This window comes from Oncorhynchus tshawytscha, linkage group LG11 (assembly GCF_018296145.1).
Source record: "Oncorhynchus tshawytscha isolate Ot180627B linkage group LG11, Otsh_v2.0, whole genome shotgun sequence".
In the NCBI taxonomy this organism is placed as follows: Eukaryota; Metazoa; Chordata; class Actinopteri; order Salmoniformes; family Salmonidae; genus Oncorhynchus; species Oncorhynchus tshawytscha.
The window spans coordinates 30,004,532-30,023,141 of NC_056439.1; the positions used below are offsets into that span (position 1 = coordinate 30,004,532).

The 18,610-nt window shown below is 44.1% G+C and overlaps 1 protein-coding gene and 1 long non-coding RNA gene across 2 annotated transcripts in view; both read right to left on the bottom strand.

The window, feature by feature from the left end:
• kcnh5b (potassium voltage-gated channel, subfamily H (eag-related), member 5b) overlaps positions 1 to 12,401 on the bottom strand; it is an 86,061-nt gene extending 73,660 nt beyond the window's left edge. The window contains exons 1-2 of the mRNA XM_024437268.2: positions 11,967 to 12,401; positions 10,560 to 10,683 (exon numbers count right to left, since the gene is read on the bottom strand). Coding sequence (XP_024293036.1) covers positions 10,560 to 10,683; positions 11,967 to 12,039 — 197 coding nt within the window. The 5' untranslated portion in view covers positions 12,040 to 12,401. The remainder of the gene's footprint in view (positions 1 to 10,559; positions 10,684 to 11,966) is intronic.
• Positions 12,402 to 15,438: 3,037 nt separating this feature from the next.
• Positions 15,439 to 18,174, bottom strand: LOC112262303. Its single transcript, XR_002955325.2, has 3 exons — positions 17,422 to 18,174; positions 16,668 to 16,764; positions 15,439 to 15,877 (listed from the first exon to the last, which is right to left on the bottom strand). It is a non-coding gene; the product is annotated as an uncharacterized LOC112262303 (long non-coding RNA).
• Between the last annotated feature and the right edge of the window lie 436 nt (positions 18,175 to 18,610).

Consider the following 18,610-nt stretch of genomic DNA (forward strand, 5'->3'; position numbering starts at 1 on the left):
CATGCATCCTGGGTGTGGTCCTGCCGATAGGAATTGTAGGCTGTGAGCAGCACATTGACATCCAAGTAGATTGTGGGGAAGTCAGAATGTTGCATTATAACACCCACTAGTAGAAACGAAATAAGTGATATTATAGGGTGTATTCTCAGTAGCAAACTGGCAAGCCATATTACCAATCAACATTCCCTACACGTGAAGCCGCATCGCGCACGACAAGTTCAGCATCAACAAGCTCTCTGTGCCATGCTTCTGGGTCAAATCGAAATGGGAAAGTGATCCCTGCCTCAGCTGCCTGCTCTGCCACCACCTCATCTTCATCAGATTTTCCAAAATGGTCAGGCCCAGGGGAAACACAGTTTCTGCTATGCTCGGAGTCACTGCTTTTGTAAGACATCTTGATATTTCATATCTGGTGAAAGTTTCCTCTGCAGGGATATGCTAGCTGGCAAGACTAGTTAGCTGGCTAAAAAGCTAGCTAGACTTATCACACCAGAAGTGCCTCTCTCTCGCTGGCTCTCTCTTTGTTTTGTAGCTAACTCAGCCTACAGTCCTTGCCATGATGGGCCACAGCCGTCAACATGTAAGTCTCCACTCTGTCTTAGCTTTTTTTGTTTTGTTTAATCTGTTGGCGGGTTTTGTTTTATTCATGTTCTGTGGGTTAATACCTGTGCTCGCTGGTCTTCATTTTTGTAATGGTTTCTGGCTGGCTAGTTTGCTGGCTAAGATAACGTTAACTGCATATACAGTTCTGTAGAGAAGCGTCAAATGAACACATCAAGGCCAGATGTCAACCACAATAACAATACACAAGGATTCACTCTCTTCACTGGCCAAAGGAAGATGGAGGGCCACTCACAGCAAGCTCACAGCAGGAGTCGGCCTTCTCTTTTGCTCATCTCACACCTCTAGCAAAGATGTTTATAACTAACCCAAAAAAGACCACAGCCTGTCGTTTCCAATAGGAACAAATTGGTCATAGTGGGCAGAACAAGCAAGGAGGGGGGCAGAGCCAAGCACGAGCTAGCGAGATCCTATTGGCACGTTCTAGCATTTATTTGCATATTTCCGTAGGGAACACCTACTCTGAAGTGCACGTGTGCAATAACTAAATTTGCCCTTGTACTCCTTCTAAACAAGCAATTTATGGAAACTTTGGCAAAGAGTAAAAATTCTACAAAACGTAGTCCACTCTGTTCATAACATATTCTACTTTTGGGAACAGAAGACTGTATTGAGATCATCGATGAGAACATTTGCAGAATGTCAGCCAAAATCCATATCGTTCCATCTTCTCCAACTGCCAGCCACTCGGCTTCTTCTCACCACCATATTTGGTAGTGAGTGGAAACGCCAAGCGGATGCTTCACATTTATACATCTGGTGAAATATCTGTCTCATTGTTCTATCTGTGCCTCTAGTCTTCATCAAAGCTTCTACTATTAGCAACAGGGGTGGCAGGTTTGAACCAAAGGGCACTCCAACTTTTGCTGGAGACATGGACAGAGCAGGATTCTGATGAAGAGTTTTTATGATGATGACTCAGCCAAGGGACTTCTGCACAATACACTGCTTCAAAATTGCCTCAACCTCTCTTATTTCCTCAAGCAAACAGCGTAAACGGACTGAAAATAACATGGTTCAATGTGTTGAGAGGAGGGGAGGGTTGCGTTATTTGTAACTTATATTGTACATAATGTTTCTGCAACCGTATCTATGGCAGAAAAGAGCTTCTGGATATCAGGACAGCGATCACTCACCTCAGATTAGACAAAGATTTTTTCAACAACAAGCAAGACTCACATGATATTCTTCAAACACCCGGCAGGGCCGACATCCCAGTTATTCGCAAGAGGAAGCGACGCAGGTACAGAGGATGAAGAGCCGGATGCCTCATCCGTACACGCAGAAGGCGAGTAGGAAAGCTGCCGTTACCGTCAATATTACTTGCCAACGTGCAATCATTGGACAATAAATTAGATGAGGTACGATCACGAATATCCTACCAACGGGGCATCAAAAACTGTAATGTCCTATGTTTCACGGAATTGTGGCTGAATGACGACATGGATATTCAGCTAGCGGGATATATGCTCCCCCAGCAGGATAGAACAGCACACTCCGGTAAGACGAGGGGGGGTGGTCTGTGCATATTTGTAAACAACAGCTGGTCCACGAAATCTAAGGAAGTCTCTAGGTTTTGCTTGCCTGAAGTAGAGTATATTGTGAAAAATTGCAGGCTGTTTATTTACCACCACAAACAGATGCTGGCATTAAGACCACACTCAGTCAGCTGTATAAGGAAATAATCAAACAGGAAATCACTCACCCAGAGGCGGCGCTCCTAGTGGCTGGAGACTTTAATGCAGGGAAACTTAAATCAGTTCTACCAAATCTCTATCAACATGTTAAATGTGCAACCAACAAATTCTAGATCACCTGTACTCCACACACAGAGACACGTACAAAGCTCTCCCTCGCTCTCCATTTGGTAAATCCGACCACAACTCTATCCTCCTGATTCCTGCTTAAAAGCAAAAATTTAAGCAGGAAGCACCAGTGACTCGGTCTATAAAAAAGTGGTCAGATGAAGCAGATGCTAAACTACAGGACTGTTTTGCTTATCAAAGACTGGAACATGTTCCGGGATTCTTCCGATGACATTGAGGAATACACCACATCAGTCACTGGCTTTATCAATAAGTGCATCGAGGACGTCGTTCCCACCGTGACTGTACGTACATACCTCAAACCAGAAGCCATAGATTACAGGCAACATTGGCACTGAGCTAAAGAGTAGAGCTGCCGCTTACAAGGTGCGGGACTCTAACCCGGAAGTTTACAAGAAATCTCGTTATGCCCTGCGACAAACCATCAAACAGGCAAAGCGTCAATACAGGGCTAAGATTGGAGCCGGTGTAGTATGATTCAATGCTCGTCAGATGTGGCAGGGCTTGCAAACTATTACAGACTACAAAAGGGAAGCACAGCCGTGAGCTGCCCAGTGACATGAGCCTACCAGACGAGCTAAATCACTTCTATGCTTGCTTCGAGGCAAGCAACACTGAGGCATGCATGAGAGCATCAGCTGTTCCGGACTACTGTGTGATCACGCTCTCCGTAGCCAACGTGAGTAAGACCTTAAAACAGGTCAACATACACAAGGCTGCGGGGCCAGACGGATTACCAGGACGTGTGCTCCAGGCATGTGCTGACCAGCTGGCAGGTGTCTTCACTGACATTTTCAACATGTCCCTGATTGAGTCTGTAATACCAACATGTTTCAAGCAGACCACCATAGTCCCTGTGGCCAAGAACACAAAGGCAACCTGCCTAAATGACTACAGACCCGTAGCACTCACATCTGTAGCTATGAAGTGCTTTGAAAGGCTGGTAATGGCTCATTATCCCAGAAACCCTAGACCCACCCCAATTTACATAACGCCCAAACAGATCCACAGATGATGCAATCTCTATTGCACTCCACACTGCTCTTTCGCAACTGGACAAAAGGAACACCTATGTGAGAATGCTATTAATTGACTACAGCTCAGTGTTCAACACCATAGTACCCTCAAAGCTCATCACTAAGCTAAGGACCCTGGGACTAAACACCTGCCTCTGCAACTGGATCCTGGACTTCCTGACGGGCTGCCCCCAGGTGGTGAGGGTAGGTAGCAACACATCTGCCACACTGATCCTCAACACTGGAGCTCCCCAGGGGTGCGTGCTCAGTCCCCTCCTGTATTGCATGGCCAGGCACGACTCCAACACCATCATTAAGTTTGCAGATGACACAACAGTGGTAGGCCTGATCACCGACAACGATGAGACAGCCTATAGGGTGGTGCCAGCATAACAACCTATCCCTCAATGTAACCAAGACTAAGGAGATGATTGTGGACTACAGGAAAAGGAGCACCGAGCACGCCCCCATTCTCATCGACGGGGCTGTAGTGGAGAAGGTTGAGAGCTTCAAGTTCCTTGCTGTCCACATTAGCAACAAACTAGAATGGTCCAAACACACCAAGACAGTCGTGAAGAGGGCACGACAATGCCTATTCCCCCTCAGGAAACTAAAAAGATTTGGCAATGGTCCTGAGATCCTCAAAAGGTTCTACAACTGCAACATCGAGAGCATCCTGACTGGTTGCATCACTGCCTGGTACGGCAATTGCTCGGCATCTGAGGCACTTCAGAGGGTAGAGCGTACAGCCAAGTACATCACTGGGGCAAAGCTGCCTGCCATCCAGGACCTCTACACCAGGCGTTGTCAGAGGAAGGCCCTAACAATTGTCAAAGACCCCAGCCACCCCAGTCATAGACTGTTCTCTCTACTACCGAATGGCAAGCAGTACTGGAGTGCCAAGTCTAGGACAAAAAGGCCTCTCAACAGTTTTTACCCCCAAGTCATAAGACACCTGTAAAGGTAACCAAATGGTTACCCGGACTATTTGCATTGTGTGTGTGTCTCCCCCAACCCCTCTTTTACGCTGCTGCTACTCTCTGTTTATCATATATGCATAGTCACTTTAACGCTGCATTCATGTACATACTACCTCAATTGGCCCGACCAACCAGTGCTCCCGCACATTGGCTAACCGGGCTATCTGCATTGTGTCCCACCACCCGCCAATCCAGAAAATCACATTGTAGGATTTTTAATGAATTTATTTGCAAATTATGATAGAAAATAAGTATTTGGTCACCTACAAACAAGCAAGATTTCTGGCTCTCACAGACCTGTAACTTCTTCTTTAAGAGGCTCCTCTGTCCTCCACTCGTTACCTGTATTAATGGAACCTGTTTGAACTTGTTATCAGTATATAAGACACCTGTCCACAACCTCAAACAGTCACACTCCAAACTCCACTATGGCCAAGACCAAAGAGCTGTCAAAGGACACCAGAAACAAAATTGTAGACCTGCACCAGGCTGGGAAGACTGAATCTGCAATAGGTAAGCAGCTTGGTTTGAAGAAATCAACTGTGGGAGCAATTATTAGGAAATGGAAGACATACAAGACCACTGATAATCTCCCTCGATCTAGGGCTCCACGCAAGATCTCACCCCGTGGGATCAAAATGATCACAAGAACGGTGAGCAAAAATCCCAGAACCACACGGGGGGACCTAGTGAATGACCTGCAGAGAGCTGGGACCAAAGTAACAAACACACTACGCCGCCAGGGACTCAAATCCTGCAGTGCCAGACGTGTCCCCCTGCTTAAGCCAGTACATGTCCAGGCCCGTCTGAAGTTTGCTAGAGAGCATTTGGACGATCCAGAAGAAGATTGGGAGAATGTCATATGGTCAGATGAAACCAAAATAGAGCTTTTTGGTAAAAACTCAACTCGTCGTCTTTGGAGGACAAAGAATGCTGAGTTGCATCCAAAGAACACCATACCTACTGTGAAGCATGGGGGTGGAAACATCATACTTTGGGGCTGTTTTTCTGCAAAGGGACCAGGACGACTGATCCGTGTAAAGGAAAGAATGAATGGGGCCATGCATCGTGAGATTTTGAGTGAAAACCTCCTTCCATCAGCAAGGGCATTGAAGATGAAACTTGGCTGGGTCTTTCAGCATGACAATGATCCCAAACACACCGCCCGGGCAACGAAGGAGTGGCTTCGTAAGAAGCATTTCAAGGTCCTGGAGTGGCCTAGCCAGTCTCCAGATATCAACCCCATAGAAAATCTTTGGAGGGAGTTGAAAGTCCGTGTTGCCCAGCAACAGCCCCAAAACATCACTGCTCTAGAGGAGATCTGCATGGAGGAATGGGCCAAAATACCAGCAACAGTGTGTGAAAACCTTGTGAAGACTTACAGAAAACGTTTGACCTCTGTCATTGCCAACAAAGGGTATATAACAAAGTATTGAGATAAACTTTTGTTATTGACCAAATACTTATTTTCCACCATAATTTGCAAATCAATTCATTAAAAATCCTACAATGTGATTTTCTGGATTTTTTTCCCCCGCATTTTCTCTGTCATAGTTGAAGTGTACCTATGATGAAAATTGCACAATTGGTGGCTGACTAAATACTTTTTTGCCCCACTGTACCTACGTACACACACACACCTTTTTTTCACACTATTGGTTAGAGCCTGTAAGTAAGCATTTAGCCAACCAATCAGCCTGTCCCAAACCTTAGTAAACTTCTTGAAAAAACTGTTTGACCAGATACAATGCTATTTTACAGTTAACAAATTGACAACAGACTTTCAACATGCTTATAGGGAAGGACATTCAATATGCACAGCACTAACACAATTTTTAAAAATGTTAAAACTTTATTTAACTAGGCAAGTCAGTTAAGAACAAATTCTTATTTTCAATGACGGCCTAGGAACAGTGGGTTCAGGGGCAGAATGACAGATTTGTACCTTGTCAGCTCTGGGGTTTGAACTTGCAACCTTACGGTTACTAGTCCAACACCCTAACCACTAGGCTACCCTGACTGTGAGTTTATGACTGATGATTGGCTTTAGAGAAATTGATGATGAAAAGATTGTGGGAGCTGTTTTGTTAGACTTCAGTGCGGCTTTTGACATGATCAATCATAGTCTGCTGCTGGAAAAAAAGTATGTGTTATGGCTTCACATCCCCATGCTATATTGTGGATAAAGAGTTACCTGTCCAACAGAACATCACTACTTGTTTTTGTAAGAAGTATTGACACCCCGAATGCACTGAGCTGTCTGTTTAAACCAGTAGCAAACAGCTCGGACATCCATGCATAACCCACACTGGAAGCCTCTCCAACATAATCCAACGTAATCAATTTTGTGATTTCTGATCTGGTCTCATCGCTGCAACTCCCCAATTGGCTCGGGAGAGGTGAAGGTCAAGTCATGTGTCCTCCAAAACATGACCCGCCAAGCCGCGCTTCTTAACACCCGCTGGCTTAACCGGGAAGCCAGCTGCACCAATGTGTGGAAGGAAACACAGTTCCACTAAGGACCGAAGTCAGCCTGCAGGCTTCCGGCCCGCCACAAGGACTTGCTGGGGCGCGATGAGCCAAATGTAAAGTGGCATTGTAAATATTAATATATTTATTACATCCACTTCTTTATTATTAAAGTGGCTAAAGATTTGAGTCAGTATGTTGGCAGCAGCCACTCAATGTTAGGGATGGCTGTTTAACATTCTGATGGCCTTGACATAGAAGCTGTTTTTCAGTCTCTCTGTCCCTGCTTTGATGCACCTGTACTGACCTCGCCTTCTTGATGATAGCGGGGTGAACAGGCAGTGGTTTGGGTGGTTGTTGTCCTTGATGATCTTTATGGCTTTCTTGTGACATCGGGTGGTGTGGATGTCCTGGAGGGCAGGTAGTTTGCCTTACGGAGAGCCTTACGGTTCTGGACGGAGCAGTTGCCGTACCAGGTGGTGATACAGCCCGACAGGATTCTCTCGATGGTGCATCTAGAAAAGTTTGTGAGTGTTTTTGGTGACAAGCCAAATTTCTTCAGTCTCCTGAGGTTGAAGAGGCACTGTTGCGCCTTCTTCACCACGCTGTCTGTGTGGGTGGACCATTTCAGTTTGTCTGAGATGTGTACGCCGAGGAACTTCCCACCTTCTCCACTACTGTCCTGTCGATGTGGATAGGGGGGGTGCTCCCTCTGCTGTTTCCTGAAGTCCACAATCATTTCCTTTGTTTTGTTGACGTTGACTGTGAGGTTATTTTCCTAACACCACACTCCGAGGGCCCTCACCTCCTCCCTGTAGGCCGTCTCGTTGTTGATGGTAATCAAGCCTACCACTGTAGTGTCGTCTGCAAACTTGATGACTGAGTTGGAGGCATGCATGGCCACGCAGTCATGGGTGAACAGGGAGTACAGGAGAGGGCTGAGAATGGACCCTTGTGGAGCTCCAGTGCTGAGGATCAGCGGGGTGGAGATGTTGTTTCCTGCCCTCACCACCCGGGGGCAGCCCGTCAGAAAGTCCACGACCCAATTTCACAGGGCGGGGTTCGAGACCCAGGGTCTCGAGCTTGATGACGAGTTTGGAGGGTACTATGGTGTTAAATGCTGAGCTGTAATTGATTAACAGCATTCTTACATTGGTATTCCTCTTGTCCAGACGGGTTAGGGCAGTGTGCAGTGTGATTGTGATAGCGTTGTCTGTGGACCTATTGGGGCGGTAAGCAAATTGGAGTGGTCTAGGGTGTCAGGTAGGGTGGAGATGATATGATCCTTGACTAGACTCTCAAAGCACTTCATGATGACGGAAGGGAGCGCTACGGGGCGATAGCTTTCTTGGGAACAGGAACAATGGTGGCCCTATTGAAGCATGTAGGAACAGCAGACTGGGATAGGGATTGATTGAATATGTCCATAAACACACCAGCCAGCTGGTCTGCGCATGCTCTGAGGACGCGGCTAGGGTTGCCGTCTGGGCTGGCAGCCTTGCGAGGGTTAACACATTTAAATGTTTTACTCACATTGGCTGCGGTGAAGGAGAGCCCGCAGGTTTTGGTAGTGGGCCGTGTCAGTGGCACTGTACTGTACTGTCCTCAAAGTGAGCAAAGAAGTTGTTAAGTTTGTCTGGGAGCAAGACATCGGTGTCCACGATGAGGACGGTTTTATTTTTGTAATCCGTGATTGACTGTAGACCCTGCCACATGTCTTGTGTCTGAACCGTTGAATTGCAACTCTACTTTCTTTCTATATTGACACTTAGCTTGTTTGATTGCCTTGCGGAAGGAATAGCTACACTGTTTGTATTCGGTCATGTTTCCGGTCACCTTGCCATGATTAAAAGCAGTGACTCATGCTGTCAGTTCAATCAATCCACGGTTTCTGGTTGGGGAAGGTTTTAATAGTCACCGTGGGTACAACATCACCGATGCACTTGCAAACAAAGATATATTTGTTTTGTAAAGATATCTACTGTCTCCAAGGATACATTGCCTGTCATTTTGAGAACTTAATTGCCCATAAGTTGATCGTAGTTATAATTGTAACTATTTTATAGTTTCATGCTGATTTATAGCCCTGTTAATAATTTCATAGTAATAAGCGTACACACTCCCTTACAATTCTCTGATAACTGGTTAGCTGTGGTTATGTATTTCAAAAACATTGGTTTTACTTTAATGTAGCTGTGAGCTAGGTGTTGATGGCAACTTACTGACTCATGAAGTGCTAATGTAACATTAGTAGGCTGGTAGGGATAACGTAGAAAGCTAGTAGGGCTAATGTTAGCAGGCTGGTAGGGATAACATTAGAAAGCTAGTAGGGCTAATGTTAGCAGGCTGGTAGGGATAACGTTAGAAAGCTAGTAGGGCTAATGTTAGCAGGCTGGTAGGGATAACGTTAGAAGGCTAGTAGGGCTAATGTTAGCAGGCTAGTTGGGTAGCAATCTTACAAGCTGACTTGTAACAATGTATTCATACAGTATTTGCTTGTAAGTTGGCTGTAGAGTGCAAACAAAGTTATTTATGTTGGAGTTTAGATTATAGGGAATAGGCTGGCTTGCCAGGACCTCCATATTACATCACACCCCACAAATGTTTTTTCCAGACTGATTTCGACATTCATCATCATTCGAATCAGTTTTATGTAATAACAAGAAGGGGAAAAAAGTGAGGTGTAACTTTGCACTGGGACTTTTGATGCAAATTCTTTTTTTTATTATTATAAAAAATGTTACCCCCTTTTTCGACCTTGTCTCATTGCTACAACTCCCTAACAGGCTCGAAGGTGAAGGTCAAGTCATGCGTCCTCTGAAACATGATCCGCCAAACAGCGCCTCTTAACACATGCAGCTTAACCCGGAAGCCAGCCGCACCAATGTGTCGGAGGAAACACTTTTCAACAGACAACCATGGTCAGCCTGCAGGCCCCTGGCCCGACACAAGGAGTCGCTAGAGCGCGATGAGCCAAATAAATGACCAAACCCTCCCCTAACCCGTATGATGCTGGGTCAATTGTGCGCCGCCCTATGGGACTCCCGATCACAGCCGGTTGTGACACAGCACGGGAATGACACCGGGTCTGTAGCACTGTGAAGCAGTGCCTTAGACCACTGCGCCACTCTCGAGGGCCTTTGATGTGTATTCTAATGAAAAGCCATGTTACATGTGGTTACATTTATGCTACCTACCCTTTAAGGCCAATGCTCCTCCACTCCCATAGAATCACATGTTAAGGACAACTTTTGCCCCAGGCTTAATTAACAAGCCCTTAGCCCTTGTCGAAGGCCAGGAAAACGTCAAGTGAAGCTTTTGGAGTTGTATTTTAAAGATGGCCTCACCTTGGGCGGACCGACTGGTTCCCCTTTGCAACAGTCATTTGTTCCATTTGAAACTCTTTCTATAAGCAGCAGGCAGTACATGGACTCATTCAGTACTAGTGGAACACCAGATTCAGTGAGTCTCTTGCAATGTGATGTTCAGACAGCTCAGGCAATAAACTGACTTACTTCACTTTAATGAAGGCACTTTTCAAAACATTCTACAGTGGTTTAGAGGTAATCTATAATGCCAGATACAGTACACATACAAAGGTGCATAATAAAATGATTACTATGTTACCATACAATAACCATCCTTACCTGCAAGTGCTGCTTTTTTGCATAACCTCAGCCCTGTGGAACCCAGAGAGCTTGCAGAATCCGTCATTACTGTAGACTACAGGCCACTCCACGATCTGGGCGTTCCCCAGGAGGAAGCTGGTCTCTGTGAGGAAAGGTCGACGTAAACAGGTGTGTGGTGAGTGGGGAGTGGGGAGGGTTCGGGTGTAAAATGTCTGCAAACACTCAGATGGTCTGTCACAACCCATTGGCGATGCGTGATGAGAGTGACCCCACACAACAAAGCCTAACACAGTGATCACGTGTCCATCAAATGTCTCGCTCTTTTGTGGTCCATATAATTATGACACTACACTCAGTAGCTTGTTCTACATCCACAACAACAACCATAAGTTAATCAGAGAGGGAGAGTTTACAGCACATATGTCTTAACTCTGCTGCCAAGTCCACACCAGCCTCTGCATTAGGGATTCTATGCCTCAGCTGCTGCAGATTTACTGGCTTTTCGCTGATAGACAAGAGTGATTAATTTCTCAGGTTGTTAATAGCACAATATGGATCATCACATTTCTATACGCAGAAACTGGGAGAGAAATAACCATTTATAGACGGAGCTAAGCAGGCGAGGACTGATCATCCATGATTTCATAATTATAATTTTAACCATGTTTTGAGTCTACATTTACTTTGTAAATGTTTGTTTACATTTACTTTGTTTAGAAACATTGGAGTAAAACAAGCTTATATTTTTGGTTGTGATGGGGTACAACAGTTGAACTAAGCTCATGCGGCATTTATAAGTTATATTCTTCAAGAATCAATGAGTACATATCATTAATTTATAAATCCCAAAATGTATGTAGCAATTGCAGATTGCCCCTTTTAGTAATGACATAAATGTTTTACTGCATCCTGATTATTTTTTACTGCAAATGTATAAAGCCTATAGCATAACACTTTGCCAAGAAGTGATATACACACACCACAAACAGACAAATAAATATAAGAGAGTAGTCTAATGATTGCTACATGGATTGCAAATGAAGCTATTGTTATCTATTTTTTGATATAGCCTACAAATGAACTTACAAATAATCACTAAAACAATATACATAATATCTGAAAATAAATGTATTTTATATTGACCTTAATGAAATATAATTTCCGTGCAACATGACTGGCAGTATATCCAATTCAGCAGCCTATGCACTACCATGATGAACACCAAATCGCCTTGGCATGACGTCATCGAATAAACTTTGTAAACAAACTACCAGATAATTTTAACAATAAAGGCAAGTCATATAAAAAACAATGATTAGACTATGAATAGACTAGAATTATCTTTTGAACAAAAAAAGGAAGACAATCATCCAAACTATTTAAAGCTGTCTGTTATGGAAACCCACGAACAGGTACATTGCTTACCACTTGAGCGCCGGACAATGTTTTCCAGAAAAGTATTCTGCGGTGCCACAAGCCCTCTCTTTCCCCCGGGCATCCTGGGGCCAGGCGGTGGTTGTGAGAGTGGTGGGCGATTTTGATGCTGCTTATCGGAGGACGGCAGTGTGGGTGGGTATTAGCCGGTGGGATGGAGAAGCTCATTGTAACACTGCGCTTTCCTCTGCTGAGAGCGCACTCTGGCAAAGACGCGCGCCTCCGAAGCGCTGCATTCTGCAGGCTCCCGGGGTGTGATAACGCATGCGTATCACCACACACAACACGCTCCTTAATACAGGCGTCGGGGGATCTCTGCGATGTACATCCAATTGCTTTTTGGCGAACTATTTTCACTGAAGCACTGACACTTTTACAAACAATTACTGCAACATATCCACAAAACAATGTGCCTCCATGTCGAGAACGTTAAATAGGCAAACTAGACAAAAATGTATTTCACTAGGAAAGTCAGTTAGGAAGAAATTCTTATTTACAATGACAGCCTGCCCCGGCCAAACCCGGACAACGCTGAGTCAATTGTGCGCCGCCCTTTGGGGCTCCCAATCACGGCCGGTTGATGCCTCTAGAACTGAGATGCAGTGCCTTAGACCACTGTGCCACTTGGAAGCCCAGACAATACAGTGTAAACAACTTAGATTTTATGAAGATGGATTGTGTTGACTGAGCAGACTGCTTTTAAACGGTGAGTCATCTCCAGTGAATGCAGAAAACACTGAAGTCTTGTATCTACGGAGTCCCCAATTGGTTCTTGGTAATAGGACCCAGGGGAACTGAGTCCCCCACCAAGAAACACATAACTGCAACAAGTGTTGCATAAGGGACCTGCACTGTATGGACTGTCACTTGTGACAGTCAGTGTGACAGTGTTTTGTTTCTGTTTTTCATGCCATGGCGCAGGTTGGTCTTTCAATATGGCTCAGGCTGTATATACAATACATACAGGGCAAACTAAACAACGGTTTATGCCAATTTTTTCATTCTATTATAGGTTGTAAAGGCTATATACATCTTCATAGAAATTCCCTGTCTGTTCAACAGCAGATGCCTGACTATCTTCAATCTGTCAAACAGAATGTCAGAAGCACTTCAGAAGAGATATCCAAATAAATATGTGTGAGGAAGCGGGTAGGGGTGGGAGTGTGTGCACTGCCAAGTGTTCCCACAGGACGTCTCTAATTGGCCCACTTGCATCACAGAGTATCAGACATATGTGACAGTGCAGGTTGGACAGCTGCCTTCCTGAGTTGTAATACTAATAGACCTAGGATCCTGTTCACAGGCAGGCAGTCGTACAGGAATGGATCATCTCCTCAACCCTATTACTCAGAAATGAAATGTGTGCCACCACCATGCAGCTGAACATGCTGCATAGACAGCTCTCAACTCTGTCAATTCTGAGTGGCTCTGAGACATTGACATGTGATTGAGGTGGAGAGGAGCCCAAACGTCACTGTAGGATATAAGCAAGACAGTAAGAACCTGTCAGAAGAAACTCCTGATTAAAAATCCACCTCTTACCGAATATGCACTATTTATTCAACTCTACCTCTTGACTCCGATGTAACACTTTTTTGATAAATGTTTCTTACAGTGAACTGAATTGAAAAAGCTGGGGAGAGCGCAGAGGCACGTGTCAGGCACTTGGACATCTCTGCAGAGACGTGATTACTGTAATCACACTAATTACCATGCCTCACTAACCACCAATTACACCCAATCAGCATTCAACAGGACTCTCATTGTTCAGTGGGAAGAGTCAAAACAATCTTTGAAAGTCCACTCACACAACAACAAGGCATACATCAGTGTACTGCATGTGCCTAACAAATTTATTTCTGGACTTATCATTGCCCTCCTCAGGAGGAAGCTGCACACAAAGCACAAAGTTATCCGACCACAGTCAGGAAGATGTGAATTATGCAAGAAACATTGTTCTAGAAATCCCTTCCAGGTGTGAGAGATTCAAGATTCCCTCGATTGTATTATTCAAGCTGTAAATGTCACAGGCAAATTAAAACAAAAAGCAGATGACATTGATGCCTCGTTTGGGGACTGGGAAAAAATATCAAACGTCTCCCCTAATCAATGCAGCACATCTGGTGAAATCTGTCTCCATTCTTCCTCATTGATCTGAGAATTAATTAAGATGTTTCATGGTCCCCTCGATGGTCCTTTCTGGGCTAAAATTAGGATTGGATATCAAGGCCCCTTCTGCTTCATTCTACTGGAATGCCAGCAGCTCCATCAAAGCTAAAATAGACTATGAAAAACAATTCAATTGAGAAGTCAATGCCCACGTCCCAAGATGCAACGGTTTCCCTGAACAGTTCAGAAAGTAGGTGTAGTAAATTGATCAGAAAGACAGTGTAACTGTCTCTCTCTGTAGTATTGCCATTTATGCCCTCAAGGAGTCTGAATGGGACTAAATTGCTGCATTAGTCAGTAAGAGATGTGCTCCAAACACAATGTGTACAGATGACCCATGTCTCTGCTTCCTCGCTGTAAAGTGTGTGTGTATGCCAGATACCGCAGCTCGTATAAGTGTGTGTATGCCAGATACCGCAGCTCGTATAAGTGTGTGTATGCCAGATACCGCAGCTCGTATAAGTGTGTGTGTGTATGCCAGATACCGCAGCTCGTATAAGTGTGTGTATGCCAGATACCGCAGCTCGTATAAGTGTGTGTATGGCAGATACCGCAGCTCGTCGCTCCTTGTATAACATCACAGTTCATGGCATTTCAACGGGTTTCCTTCAGCTGCAATTGCAAACATCACTACTTCGATAGGACTACAAACGAGAATGTTCAGATTGAGCTGCAAACTGTCACTGGATGTGCTACTTGAGCGCAACCTGCCAAATATCATGTCTTCTCATTAGTGCTAATTACACTGCTAGTCTGTGGGTCTGTATTAAAGACTTACATGCTTCCGTGCCAGTCAGAATACAATACATAATTGATTAATTGATTGGAGTCATGATGTAGCAGCTTTAATTGAGTCAAACTCCACCCCACAACATAGAGGCGTACTCTGGGGATCATGTCTACAGCTGCTAGGGAACGAGACTCTGAAGACTGTCAGTGTAACAGCAGCATAAGCATATGCCAGTAGTCACGATGAGCACAAGTTTGATCTAGAAGATGCAATATGAATCACACCTTTCGTCACATACTGTGCAGCCTACAGTCTTCAAAGGAAAGATCTCATCAGCATAAAATGAAAACAGAGCTGTATGGGGCAGGGTGGGAGGTGTTTTGTGGTGCGTGTTCCTTCAACCACTGGTGGTGAGTTAAGTGAGAAATTACCAGCACCTTCCTTTTCCCTAGGAAAAACAATTGAATAACTGGCTCCTTGGTTAGATAGTAAGGTCAATTGGGGGGAGAGAACATTTAGCATATTCTGACAGGCTGTACCTCCGCACTGTGCATTTACTGTCATGAAATATTTATTGAGGAACCAATCAGATACAAAAGTAGATGTTTAATAAAGAAGCCACAGTAGCACTGACTTCCACTGGCCTGGTTAGGTCTTACAACTTCACAGCATTCCTTTCAGAGCTATGTACACGCATCAATTATACAGTTACCACCTTACAAATACTAGAATAACATTTACTACATGTAAATTATGACCTACTTAACACATAATTCCCCTCACCTCTACTAAGCAGACAGTATCCAATAACCACCTCTACATGTTAACATCAGTTCAAACAATGACAGGCTAACTGAATGAACAACAAAGACTAAATTAAAGTATGAACGTTTATTAAAATAGTTTGGGAAGGGACGATGATCCTCCGAGCCAGATGCTATGAGGTTCCGATGACAGGCCTTCAGCTGCTTTGCGGTGGGGAGGGTCGGCGGTGTATCTTTTGCTGTGAGTGGGGGAGAGAGTAAACCTTCATTTAAATACAGTACATCACAAGATGCATTTCCATTACCGAGAAGAGAGCAAGATAATTATTGCCTAGGTGAGCCCATAGGTTGTTTAGCAAACGTGATAAAGGTGTATTATATAGCTGTGCCCATTGGCCATAATAGGTGACTGGCATTCTGCACAAGGTTAATTGGTAGTAAAGGAAGGGTGATATTTTTCTGTTGATGAGAACATATCAGATATAAATTCCATCTGCGCCCATAGAGGGGAAACTACGTGAATATGATATGCTTACGGGATGAAGTTAAAAGAGCAAGCCATTCAGACCACCTCGCTGATGGAACGCATGTTATCAACTACATTTTGTGATGAATGGAAATTGATTCCATCTCCTGAGAGTCCCTGGGATACCTGACATCAAATGCAATGGGATGATGTTAACATCAAAGGATCGAACAGAGAAACGTAATGTCTCTACTGCGGGCCTTGACACTTTTCATCCCTTGTTTGACTCCGTTTGTGTATAAATCTGCCAGGAACATAAAATATGTATCTTTGAAAATAGTGCAGATAGAAGTCTCTTTACTGGGGGGTATTGCAGTTGAGTTAGGCCACGTTCTAGACTCAGCCAAACCCAACAGTGACTGTAGACAAAAGCAGCTCTTGTTTTTCTTAACATGGTTTTGTCACGGTAACAGGGCGACTTCTGTAAACACTGAGTAGTTTTACAGCACATCGAGCCCTTCCTGCACAAGCAGTAGTTTATTGTGTTTCCCGACACTACTTACCTCATGGATAAACAGTAGGAAGGTGTGGCGCGCGGATGTCCTCTGTATTGTTTCTGGTACCCAAGTGGGTGGTGATTGCGCATCATGCATTGTTTTTCTTATTATTGAGAAAACAAAAAGGCAAAGCTATAATCTGAACCTCCTGTATGAAGATGAGTTTAAAACACCAGATATTATGAAACAAAGCCTGGACACAGACGGTAAGGGTTTGTTATATTGCATTATCCGAGCACCTTCACAATGGTTTGAAACACAAATAAACCAACAGGTTTGTTACTTTCAAACCTTTACAAAAACAGATTTTATTTCCCAGACATGATATCCATGCTTCTACATCTGCATTGCTTGCTGTTTGGGGTTTTAGGCTGGGTTTCCGTATAAGCACTTTGTGGCATCTGCTGATTTTAAAATGGCTTTATAAATACATTTGATTGATATACTGCCCAGTGTGAAATCAATGGCATTAGATTCCCATAATACCTCTACACTGAATATTAATGTGGATTTAAATCTTTGACTTATTTTCCTTCTACATGCATTACAGCAGAAGACATAGATTAGCTGAGAAGTGAGAACAATAAGGGATGAATGGGATTATAATAGGCTACATACATTACTCATGGAGATCCTATAGTATGATATAGATACACTGGGCCAGTAATGCTTAAGCAAAGAGAGGGAGGGCTGAGTGACGGCTTGACAGAAACACAGAAAGCTCAAACAGAACATCAGAAAAAGGTTAGCTCTTACTTACACCTTGTTGTTTATAGGCAGAAATGTCCTCCCCCTTGTCTTGGAAGGTGAGTGAATCCTTGGAAATATAACTCTCAGGGAAAACCCTCAACGTATCTGTGTCTGAGCTCCGTCTACCTCTCTCTGCCACTTGGGCTGAACAGGCTCTGAGTGACACCTGGCATACCTGAGTCTGTGTAAAGTAGGGACTCCCCCTCCTGGTGAAGACACACCACCGAAGGTCTGTGCTGATGTTGCCTGATTTAAACTCATCTATAGTTGTAGGAAACAAAGGCAGAGTTCCAAAAGTCAACAATGAGATACAATCACCAGTTAAACAACCGCAGGAAGGGATGTTTGAAGTAAAGAATATAATGCTTTTAGTCTACTCTGTTTTTATTCATTTATGAGGGTGTTGCCCTACAGCCTGCAGGAGAGGGCATTGATGCATGCATCTGATGAGCAAGACAGAGTAATAATGAGCTGGGTGTGTAGAAAGAGGGGCAAATCAGAAATCTGAATTATCAGCACTATAATTAATTATGACAATGCCCTCAGTGTGTCACAGCCTCACCCCAGTTCAGGCCAAGTGTGCACTCAAGGGTTGAGAAGTGGAAACGACTTCCAGTAATTGCTTTGACAAAATAAGAAAAAGGTGGCAGTCTATAAAGGCCCATTGCAGTCAGAACGTGATTTTACTGTGTTATTTATGAGTTTTATGTTTCCACACTGTTGGAATAATTCTGTGAAATTGTGAAAATGATAATGCCCTTTAAGTGTAAGAGCTTTTTGAAAAGACCGTCTGAAATTTCTGCCTGTTTTGGAGGGATGGAGTTTTGGACCGCCTGGTGACATCACCAGGAGTTCCAAACCTCTGCCAATAACAGCCTCCCCACTCAGACCACTCCCAGACAGTCCAAGCTAAATTCTTGCTTGAGGAATTGGTCTTTGTAAGAATCCATTTTTGTTCATTTTTGACAATTTTAATTGAAAACAATCACAATAAGGTACTTACTTATTTACCAGAAATGATTTGATATTGAAATAAAAATGGCTGCATTGGACTGGATGTGTGCCCGTTGGGTGATGGTAATGAGATAAAGCGTTGTCACCCTTCCTTTCCTAATTGGCCTGCTACTGTTTCCCAGGGCATTACCTTGTGCCCAAACATGGGAGCAGGGCTTTGACAATGCACTGTCCCTGGTTATTAA